The following is a 12044-nucleotide window of genomic DNA, read 5'->3' as shown; positions in this document are numbered from 1 at the left end:
ATATGCGAAATCACATTTTTTGTCATTTTTCAATACCCATCATTGCAGCCAAGAGAGTCAATAGATCTATATATCATATATATATTGTGGATGAATACATTTGTTTCAGCAATTTACTGACTATATGCTTTATATGTCTCTGCTTTATGTATAGTTTTAGCAATAGAGAAAATGTATTGTTTCCTCAATTAAAAATTGAATCAGTCCAGCACATTAAACTGGATAGATTTTTTTTTAAATCGTGCAGATTTGTAAAACAGCAGATTTTCTTTTATGAATAAAAAAAGCTGTGAGAAAGTAATCAAAAATGAAAATGTTACAGTATGGATTCAATTGTTTTTCTTCTATTTTCTTCGTGCAAAATATCAATTAAAAAATTCTGATGAAAATATTTGTATGTTTTTTTATCCTATCATTTTGCGTCACTGTGATAAACTCCCTTTTTGTTGACAACCACGTTGTTTTGTTGATATTCCGTTTTCTAAATATACAACATTGCAATCTCTACCCAGAGTTGTCGTGCAAGGACCGTAACTCTACGTGATAGTCTCGTTCAACCAGACTCTTGTTGTCTGCGCAAGCGTCTGATTGACCAAGACTATACTGCCGATACAATAATTTTTCGACCATTCAGAACTAGAGCAATGTAGCCGGTAACGTTATGTCAAGAGAGTTTACATCTTTAACCGGAAAGTATCAAATATTTAAGTATCCTATAGTTAGATATGAGTTTTAAATCTTACAAAAATGTAACGTTTGTTCGAGATTCAGCAAACGAGAACTTGTTTCGAGATCAAGATGGCGGAGACTACAGCGCGTGCGACCAGCGGCCATGTTAAGACAAGTTTTTCAGTTCCATAGGTATTGTGAATATTCTTTATTTTTCTTACATACGTGTTACCTATAGGGAGAGCTTCGCTCTCACGGGCCCTTTGGGCCCGTGAGAGAGCTCCGCCCTCTATTAAAATAACAATGGCTAACATCAAAATAGGTGTGAACTAGTAAGCAAACACTCAGACTTAGATACAGTGTAAATATGCAATGCAGACAGAGGAACTGTTGAGGCTATCGATGAGTAAATTCCAAGGGTTATTCTTAGTTTGCCATGCGAGACCACAGGTCCCTAAAGTTGTATTAAGTTGATAAAAATATAGTCGCAGATTAAAGAATATCCACCAAAATACCCCTTCTTTGTGTTTAAAAACATAGAGGTGGTATTTTCTACACTCAAGGACTACAGTATTATTATCAGATTATAACAAATTATTAACTTAGGGAGTACTGTACAGGTCCAGTAGGCAGTACACTCTGCCGATTGATCATGAGCTATATAGTTATAAAGACCTATATAGCTATATACACCTATAAATTATAGCTGTATTGAGCTATATTTTCTCAGATTTCAATTTTCATTGAATTAAAGGAAAGTCGCATAAAACAATAAGGTTTATGGTTATGTTGACTACAAAAAGCATACAGTTAGATGTTTATTTTCATTTTTCATTAATGTAAAATTTCCAATTTTTTTTACATCATTAATTTTTAAAAAGAATCCTTATATTTAATGTCTTTTTTTATCACCCTAATGATACAATCTTCTTTTAAAAGCGACTTTGTTTCGTTTTCCTTAAAAAAGAAAATTTCCTTAAAAAAGAAAATCACTTGAAAATAGCTCAAAAGACCTATTTCAGATAGGTCAATACAGCTGTTATAGGTCTTTACAGCTATATAGCTCAATCGGCAGAGTGTACTGGACCTGCTGTATATATTCTACTACCTATTTATGACAAAATTCAACAGGCTAAGGAATATGCCATGTCCTGCTTTGGTGAACAAGATAGAGTATCTTGTATGAATAAGTCGATAATTATAACGCCTCCCTATCAGAGAGACCACAAGAGTGTTACATTCTGTCAATGAAAAATAATAAACAAACCTATAACACATTGTATGGTAAAAATATATTCTTTAAGCATAATATTATAAGGCATTTTTTATATGACTGTCTTAATTAATCATTGAGAGAATTTCAGGCTACTTTGACAGAGACCTGATAAGAGGTCAAGTAACGGGCAGTCACACAACTTCCGGTATGGATATTATATAATTATAATACATTTATATGTGGCAGATGTTAATTGTACATACAATGTAGGGTTATTGTCGTCTTCTAGTTTCGCACTAGAGGAAATTTAGGTCAGTGGTGGAGTGTCCAAATAGGAAGTCTTGGATCACAAGTTTGATCCCCAGTGGAATTCGAAGCACACTACTCTTTCCACATTCACATTTTGAACCTTTTGATTACTACATGTGAAAATTTCCAACTGGTAACAGTTCTGAAATATTTATATTGTATTTGTCTATATTAAATCTATATAACCTATAAATAAATATTCTTGTGTATAGATATTTTCACACTAATATACTCATTACACAAATATAACATGAACATTTTTACCTTGTGAAAATTTCAACTTTTACAATACAAAAATGTAGACAGTTGCTGTGTATGCAATTTCTGTCATAAAAATATGCCTTTTCCAGATATCAATTATTCTTTGAGTAAATTAAAGTAATGTTTTCTTATATTTAAATGACAATGTTGTTTGAGTATTGATAGCACCTGTTATTTTCTGTGTTTTTGCAGGAATAATGCACATATTTATTCATTATTTTTTCCATAATAAACCAGGTTAAAAAATTTCCTCTATTTTGAACTGTTGTGGTGGGTTTTTTGGAAGACACAGATGGATATTTAGTAGCTGAAAGAAAGACCATTTGTCTGATCCTATATTTCTGCTTCAGTTACTGACTACAGACAAGCTACATGTAACTGATGTGGCAAAGAGGGAGAGATGTGTGTGTCCCAGCTGGCCGGCCTCTGTAACCTCGATGGACACACTGATGAAGAATGTGTACGCGTTTGCTGACATAGTACGCCAGGCAGGCGGCGATGCTATCACTCGCTGGAATGACAAATCTGTTAACAATGCATTTAACTGGGCCAGTTACTGTCAAAGGGTAAATTCTTTCATAACAAAACTATTCAATGGACCAGCTTTTTATGATTTTTTTGTTGTTGTTTCCATTAAGTAACATCTTGACACTGTCCCAATTTGAAGAAAAAATGTTCTTCAATGTCCTACTCTACTGACACACTGTTCCCATCCAATATCAGTTTATTTTGTTCCCATTTAGAAACATTTTGTTTTATTCCACTTTTTAACATTTTCTCCCTCCAGTTACACTTAACCCCTGTGGGTTTCACCTACATTTTGAGACCCAAATGCAATGCAATTGGTTATAAGACTCATCATCATTTTGAAAATAATGTTCAGGATTCAATGAAAGAAAACATCCTACAAATAAAATCACTATTTTATAATATCCCAGGAAGGGGGCTTTCAATACCCCCCACCCCCAACCCCTATCTAGCGGTACTTTGTTTCATTTCACATTTCAGTTATATTTCCCCTGTCTATTGACACTTCAACCACCAAATAACACTTTGTCCCTGTCAAATAAGACATTTTATCCCCACTCCATTTTGTGTCCCAATGACACACTGTTCTACTGTATGAAGCTTCATCTGCATCTGTGTCGAATGACATTTTGTCAGCCCTTTCCATTGGTCAGTTTGTCAACCCCTTCTTCAAAGACGCTGTACTTCCCTCCTACAATGACTATTGCTCTGGTTTACATTTTAGGTTTACCATGAGACAGTTGGGCGACCATACCGGGCTGAGCTGGACAGACACATCAAGGCCTTGTCTCTGTATATGCCCAGTCCTTGTTGTGTGGACCTGAGCCTGAATGCCCTGCAGCATGCTGACATACTTATCACACAGGTGATTTTCTTTGTTCAGATCCTGCCTCCATTAATCATGGAAATTCACAATCTGGACAATCATTCTTTTTAACAGATTTCCACACAAGGGTTATTGTACTTAATACTTTGGAGATCGATGTGCCATGCATAGGATATATATAACTCACTTTGAAGTTACATGTAAAAGGGGTCAAATGTGCTAAAAACTCCAAAAAAACTCATCTTAAGATATAGTGCCTCTAGCCTGTACTCCCATAACATGAGAGGCCGCTGGTCAGCCTTTTTTCTATCGGATATGATTTTGCCTACTTCTTGATAATCAATTTGTATGGTAATCCTTGTATCTTTCCAGACCCTGGTAGACAATCCTTTGCTGCCTGCTAGACTACTGGAGTGTATTGTTGACACATGTGTTAAATCTGAGGCTAGCCTGGATTCTCTTGTGAAGGTATACATAATAATCTCATTCCTCAATGACTGATAAGCGTTCCTGTGAATTCACACATGGATTTGGGGACTTTCTGTAATGTACATCATGGAATATATAAAGGTCAGCATCTGGTACATCTGGTTGACATTTGTCTTTTACCTTTACGTTCGGTTCATGTCTTTTTCCTTTAACATGCTTTATTGACTTTTTGTTGGCCCTAATAACCTCTTTTGTGTTGATGGGCTGTTAAGAATCCCATAACTAGCTAATGAAAAGAATGTAATCCTTGAAGTTCGAGTCACGACACTGTGTTGTATCTTTGAGCAAGATACGGCCTTTACTCCGCTTGTTCCAGTCTACTCAGCTGTAAATGAGTACGTGGTTGGGCAGTGCTTGAAATGTAGAATGCTAGCTGTGAGCGCCAAAATGGCAGCAACGGCTGTATGCTACCCAGGGAGTTGAGAAAGATATTGGCTGGTTGCAAAGGCCCTATAACCACGGATAATAATTTGTGAACCGCTTTGAGACGACCTACAAATTACATTATTATTTTAATTGATTTTGAGCTGACTCTGATTGGCTGAAACAACATCATGTGACCACCTGTAAAAGTAGTTATAAACCTGAGTGGTTTGCAGGTGTTCAAAAAAGTTGGTAGAAAAAGTGTTATTGACCTGCTATAAATAGATTCTGGAATTTTTGTGAAGTCATTTAGATGATTAACACCTCATGGGAGATGAACACAGTAATGATCAAGATTAACACTGCAAGTCACTTATTGCAGATATTTAAATGATTATTGCAGATTATTGCAGATATTTAATTAAAAAATGTTATTTTTCTGATATTTTTGTTTAGTTAATTTTAAAATTTGTGACTAAAAAAAATGGAAATTACATTTTTTTCTGATATTTTGAAAAAATCAATTAAATTAATAATACTATTGTAGCATGGTGATTTCGGTCGATACATGGTTTTATCGACCTAGGTTAGCAATATTGACCTCGGACTGCATCCTTGGTCAATATTGCTAACTTAGGTCGATAAAACCATGTATGGACCTCATCACCATGCTATAATTGTATATTATGTACTAGGTTGTGATGAAGCGGTATATAAGAACCTCAAATTATTATTATTAAAATTTATTATATTGTAAGAAAATTGGTGCACCGTATGTCTTGTTTCGTAAATTTAGTGCCCTTTTTTGATGCAGGCTGCAGTTGCCAGTCATCAAACTGTTGTCAATACAGGGAACAGTTGTCTGCCTTTTGACATGGTGGGTGCTCTTTGTTTAAGCAGGTGTGTGGTGAGAGTTGTGAGAACAGTATTGTTGTCCACACCTTGGAGGAAATTCTTGACCACCTTGGAGTGTCCAGTGAGGATTGTAGACTAGAGAGCCAGGCGGAAATACTGCTGACCATTCTTACATCACAATACCAGTATTCCAACAATAAGGAGAGGTCAGTAGTCTGGAAAACACAACCTAAATGTCACTAGCAAAAATATTTTGAAAAACTTTATCAATATCAGTTAGGTAAATAAAATAAAGGCAAATTATGAATTGTTGAAAGAAGGTTAAAGAATGTGCTTATTAGAATTTAATGTTGATAGTGTAATGTACTGTTACCAAAATTCTGAAAAATAAAAACTTACAAAAATTAAAAATATTTTGAAAGTCTCAATATTTTGGCACATTTACACCTGGGTAGTGATATGGATTGATTTTCACCTCCAAGCATGGTGATACAAATGAAGCTAGGTGTGCTTGTATACAGGTGAGAAATTAAGGGGAGATAGCTGTTTATAGGAAAAGCCACAGTGCAGTGGGACAGGGGTCCTTAAGCATATAAAACACTATTTATTAGCTCACCAGGGTGCCGTTTCACAACGCGTACGTAAAGTTACAGGTACCCGTAAACCGTACGTAAGTTTTTTGGTCCGTTTCACGACGTACACATTAGTTACGAGTGCACGTAAATAAGTTACGGATACCCGTAACTTACGCCTAAAACCTCACGTAACTTACGCCAACAAATACCTGCCGTAAACCACACGTAAGTTTACGTTCAGACGTCATAAAAGGAAACAAATGACTGCCGTATTGTGTCGTGTTAAATAAATAAACTCAAGTGGGCATTACATAGGGGATGAGTGTGTCTAAACCAACAAATCACAAGTAGGGGGCCAAAAGTACCGTATCTTCCCAATATTTTACTTGGATGGTAACAGCGACGTTATATATTCCATGCATTTCTAGATATATTTCATGATTTTTAATGATGAGTTTTGTGATGAAATTGAACGAAATTTTAATTTCATAAACGATGATATTTATTTCAAAATACTTCAATATTATTTCGTTAGCTGATTTTGAAGATATGATATAATATTTCGCTTAATAATTATGCAAGTCGTTGTTCATGTTTAACTTTAACCTGATTATATCAGAAAAAATGAATTTCTGCAAATTTGCTATCCATTTTAAGAAAAAGTATAAAATTAATATGAAATAAAAATGTGGGAAATTCTATTTCACGGTATATCAAATTTTGTTTTTATAACATTTCGGATTAACTTTAAGATGATTTAAAGAAAAATGTGTAGAAATGTATGAAAGATGTTGTATGCAATGACGTGCCGTACATGTAAGTCTTCAACGTTACGTCATTATCCCATTGGGTTGTATGTTATTTTACTGGGGGGCTTTCCAATAATTTCCCCTGGCTTCGTTGTTTGATTTTAATGACATTTTGCGTACATCTGCAGTATTATCCAAAGCTTCCGTTAATTAGGTTAATGTTATCACCCATTTCTTAAGTTTTTAACCATAATGAGTAAATTGGCCATTGTGTCCTATTAGAAAGACGTCAACAGTAAATTTGATGAAAACTGTTATCTCAATAACAGAACCTTAGATAATTATGTACATGTAAATACTACTAGCAAGAACAACGTGTAATTTTCTGGCAGGACGTTAAGTATAAAAATTGGATGTCAAACAAATTCATGAAATTTATTGAAAAAATGTTGATAGATGCAATGGAGAAATGACGTATCGTGAAAGGCTTATGACGCGTCACTAACGTATATCAAAAAAGAGTAAGAAATTGATCATAATCTGCCCAAAAAATCACGAACTGTTGTGTCATTTCGTTCTGTCTTTGGATTCCAGAGTTCACATTACCCAACCTTGGCGCACCTGTTGCAAATATTTTTGTAATTGAAAAAAATATGAAAGTATGTTAGAAAATGGTTGTTTTATAACGATTTGATCCCGATATAATTGTCATTCGACGAGTACCGCTTTGTGAAACTGTCCGCCAACCGACCTGATCCCTACCACTGATATCTAGACAACCCCTCATCTCCGATTATAGTTTGTACATGTAGATTATGCAATGATTCAGTAGTTGAAAGGAAAAGCAACGGCAAGAAAGTTAAAGTCGACGGAAGTTATGTTTGAAGGTAACTTAACGTTTAACTATCCGCTATCTTGTCGCTGTGATATTGTTATGGTGCTTCTCTTACAACACGTCGTAAGTCTGTCAATCTAAATTCTTTGGTGGGTTTTTTAAGAGGATACACTTTTACTGTGTTGCATCCTTATAGTAACAATACCTACACAATTAATTGGCTTATGTTTGACTACTGATTCCGGTTCACCCCAAGAGTCCGCGGCAATTCCAAATCCAAAAGCTTATTTTTGTTTGTAAACTTTCAGTTACATGTAATATTTGCCCAGTGTTTTATTGTGGCCTCTATAATTATACGAATTGGAAATCATCGTGTTTGTGAAATGATAAAAATCCTCACAATTAATATTTCCATGCCTAAAAATACAACAATATTTAGTTGTATCAGAGTTTTACAAAGCAATGTACTTATTAATATTTAGTTGAACTGGCGATCAGATAGTCCCAATAATACAAGTACTGTGACGGACTTAAAATTTATTCCGTGGTACTGTCAAATGTACGATATTAAATGTACATGTACTTGACAGTTGTTATATTTCTAATTCTAAATTGGCATAATATTGTTATGTTTATATATATATATTTTTAACTATAACTAGATAACTAATAAGTGGCATCTTTTGAGTTGTTCTTTCAGATGAAATCATCAGATAATAGAAAATAGGAATAGTTGAAATAGCTGAATTTCAGGGTTCAAAATCGGGAATCTCCTTCCAAAATAGGGAGAGTTGGCAAGTATGGATTTGTAGAATATGATAGGTTTCTTCATCATTACATTTATATTGTTAATATATGTAAAAATTACACAGTTGCTACATGTACGACATGACATTAAAAGAAAAGGCCCGGGCGATTCAAATACTTCTACCCAGCTGTACCGGGCTCTCATGTGCTGCCTCGGGTTCTACGGGGCTCTAATTAGTTTCACTACTGACACTAGAGAGTTCCACTTCTGAAAGTTCTGGCCACCTCATAAATGGAAATATTCCAATGAGAATCGCCGTATGTTAAGTCTAAAGAAATCATTGAATGGTTAAGATTGTAACCGCTTTAAACCTAAGGATCATCACATCATGTTGGATTATTCACTTCCGGTATAATTCACGTGCACGTAAACCCGTACGTAAATGTGAAAAGTTACGTACGGTTTCGTGAAACACCCCTTACGTAACTTACGTGCACTAAGTTACGTGCACGTTAATATTTACGGGTACCCGTAACTTCACGTACGCGTCGTGAAACAGCACCCTGGGCCGAAGGGCCAAGTGAGCTTATGCCATGGTGCATCGTCCGTCTGTCCGTCCGGCGCCCGGCGTCAATATTTTACTGTAAACAACTTCTTCTTAATAACCAAAAGGCCTAGGGTGATAATATTTGGCCAGAAGCAAACTAGGATGAAGGGCTACCAAGTTTGTTCAGATAAATGACCTTCACCTATTTTCAAGGTCACAGGGGTCAAAAACTTTAAACAACTTCTTCTGAATAACCAAAATGCCCAGAGTGATGATTTTTGGCTAGTAGCATGCTGGGATGAAGGGTTACTAAGTTTGTTCAAATGAATGACCTTCTTCTATTTTCAAGGTCACAGGGGTCAATTGTCTTAAAAAATCTTTATACAACTTCTTCTGAATATCTAAGAGGACTAGGCTAATGATATTTGGCCAGTAACATGCTTGGATGAAGGGCTACCAAGTTTGTTCAGATAAATGACCTTCACCTATTTTCAAGGTAACAGGGGTCAAATATGTTAAAAACTTTTAACAACTTCTTCTGAATAACCAAAATGCCCACAGTGATGATTTTTGGCTAGTAGCATGCTGGGATGAAGGGATACTAAGTTTGTTCAAATGAATGACCTTTACTTATATTCAAGGTCACAGGGGTCAAATAAGTTTAAAACCTTTTAAACAACTTCTAATGAATAACCAAGAGGCTTAGGATAATGATATTTGGCCAGTAGCATGCTGGGATGACGGTATACCAAGTTTGTTCAAATGAATGACCTTGACTTATATTCAAGGTCACAGGGGTCAAATATGTTAAAAACCTGTAAACAACTTCTTCTCAATAACCGAAAGTCTTAGGATGATGCTATTTGGCCAGTAGCATGCTGGGATAAAGGGCAACCAAGTTTATTCAAATGAATGATGTTTTCTTATATTTAAGGTCACTGGGGTCAAATATGTTTAAAACTTTTATACAACTTCTTCTGAATAACCAAGAGACCTAGGATTATGATATTTGGCCAGTAGCATGCTGGGATAAAGGGCTATCAAGTTTCTTCAAATGAATGACCATTACATATATTCAAGGTCACAGGGGTCAAATATGTTTAAAACCTTTAAACGACTTCTTTTAAATTAGCCAAAGGCCAAGGGTGATGATATTTGGTCATTAACAGGCTGGGATAAAGGGCTACCAATTTTGTCAAAATGAATGACCTTCGCCCATATTCAAGGTCATAGTGGTCAATATATGTTTAAATCTTTAAATGACTTGTTCTGTATAACCAATAGGTCCAGGGTTGTGATATTTTGGAAGACTTTAAACACTGTTCAACCTAATGTCCTTGTTCGACATTCAAGGTCACAGGTGTCATATGTTTAAATCTTTTAATAGATTCTTATGAATCAAACACTGATATTCTGCCTGTAGCTGTATTTTAGTCCACTTTTAAGATTGTGAGATTAATACCAGGTGAGCGATTCAGGCCCATTGGGCCTCTTGTTTAATTTACCAGCTATGTGAAAGCAGTTATTTGTCGTTATATGCTTCTGGTGATTTTTGTCATCCTTAAATGTTTAGAATGTTCACTCCAGTTCAAGAACGTGTTCAAGCATCTGTCTGTTTATTGTACATGTATGGTTGGATTCTCTCATAGTTGAGTAAACTAGATAGCTGATCAACTTGGGCTCATTGATAAATCCCATGATATCAATTTATCCTAAGTGAAATTGTTTTGGAGGAAATTGACACAGGCAATCTGAAAATTGTGTGGAGGGAGTTTGGAGAAAGAAATATTGACATGTACGAGATTTAGGTCTCATTATGGTCCTAGCAGATTTAGTCAATATGACAGTTTTACATTGAGTGAAAATGCCTCCCAAAGTGTGAGAGTTGGCAGCCCTGGAAATGCAACAGGTGTTTTATCTATAGAGGTCTGTCTATTTATTGTAGATACCAGCTGTTTGTATCAGGTGTTTTGAAGCATCTTACCAGTCACAGTGATGGATGGGTGAGCATAAAAATATCCTCTCTGTTATAATTTGTTTTTGTTCTGCTGCCTCCATAGCTACCTTTTCTTTTCTCTGTGTTCTTCTTTTGAAACACCCTCCTCCTTTCCTGCTTCCTTTTCCTTTCTCTTTCTTCCCCTTCCTCCAAAAAATGGGGGATGGGAGCATATAGTGATACCCATATCTGTCCCTTCGGATTTCCCGTAATTCTTACTGGTCAATTAAATATTTTAGTATGAAATCAAATAAAATAATTTGTGATGTCATAATTGCATTATGATGTCATGAATCACACTGACTGGTGTTGAGATCATACACTGAAATCATGAATGAACCAAAAAAATGGGCACAAGTATGAATGTTATTGGAGCAGAGATCCCCATGATGATTATAAAACATGTAACATTGGTGAGTTAACTCTTGTTATTAAACATGATACATGAGAATCAACTACTGTGAAGTAATGTATTTTGAGGGGGATTTCTTTTTATTGATTTCACCGACAAACTTTTATCAATGAAGTCATATGTTACATTAAACTTACGTGATTATAACTTTGGCTGATTACATTTTTAGCCCACCATCATCTGATGGTGGGCTATTCAAATCACCCTGCGTCCGTGGTCCGTGGTCCGTGGTCCGTCGTCCGTCCGTAAACAATTCTTGTTATCGCTATTTCTCTGGAAGTATCAGAGGGATCTTTCTCATATTTTATATGCAGGTTCCCCTTGGTCCTTAGCTGTGCAGGGCAACTTTTGAGACTGATCGGATAGACAACATGGCCGACAGGCAGCCATCTTGGATTTTGATAGTGAAAGTTTGCTATCGCTATTTCTCAAGAAGTACCAGAGGGATCTTTCTCATATTTTATATGCAGGTTCCCCTTGGTCCTTAGCTCTGCAGGGCAACTTTTGAGACTGATCGGATAAACAACATGCCCGACAGGCAGCCATCTTGGATTTTGATAGTGAAAGTTTGTTATCGCTATTTCTCAAGAAGTACCAGAGGGATCTTTCCCAAATTTTATATGTAGGTTCCCCTTGGTCCTAAGCTTTTCAGGGCAACTTTTGAGA

General features: G+C 35.7%; 1 protein-coding gene across 3 annotated transcripts in view; it reads left to right on the top strand.

The window, feature by feature from the left end:
* LOC110466246 overlaps positions 1-12044 on the top strand; it is a 21390-nt gene that overhangs the window by 791 nt on the left and 8555 nt on the right. Inside the window, exons 1-6 of one of the 3 annotated variants that reach the window (XM_021522650.1) lie at positions 529-861; positions 2806-3021; positions 3708-3848; positions 4182-4277; positions 5559-5722; positions 10916-10973. In XM_021522650.1, the coding sequence (XP_021378325.1) occupies positions 2893-3021; positions 3708-3848; positions 4182-4277; positions 5559-5722; positions 10916-10973 (588 nt within the window). In that variant the 5' untranslated portion in view covers positions 529-861; positions 2806-2892. Of the gene's footprint in view, positions 1-528; positions 862-2805; positions 3022-3707; positions 3849-4181; positions 4278-5558; positions 5723-10915; positions 10974-12044 lie in introns of those variants that run through there. The other 2 variants (XM_021522649.1, XM_021522651.1) reach the window with 2 other exon arrangements.

This window comes from Mizuhopecten yessoensis, unplaced genomic scaffold (genome assembly GCF_002113885.1).
Source record: "Mizuhopecten yessoensis strain PY_sf001 unplaced genomic scaffold, ASM211388v2 scaffold11125, whole genome shotgun sequence".
Taxonomy (NCBI): Eukaryota; Metazoa; Mollusca; class Bivalvia; order Pectinida; family Pectinidae; genus Mizuhopecten; species Mizuhopecten yessoensis.
The sequence above is the reverse complement of the archived record's forward strand: the minus strand, read 5'-3'. Positions and strand labels throughout refer to the sequence as shown.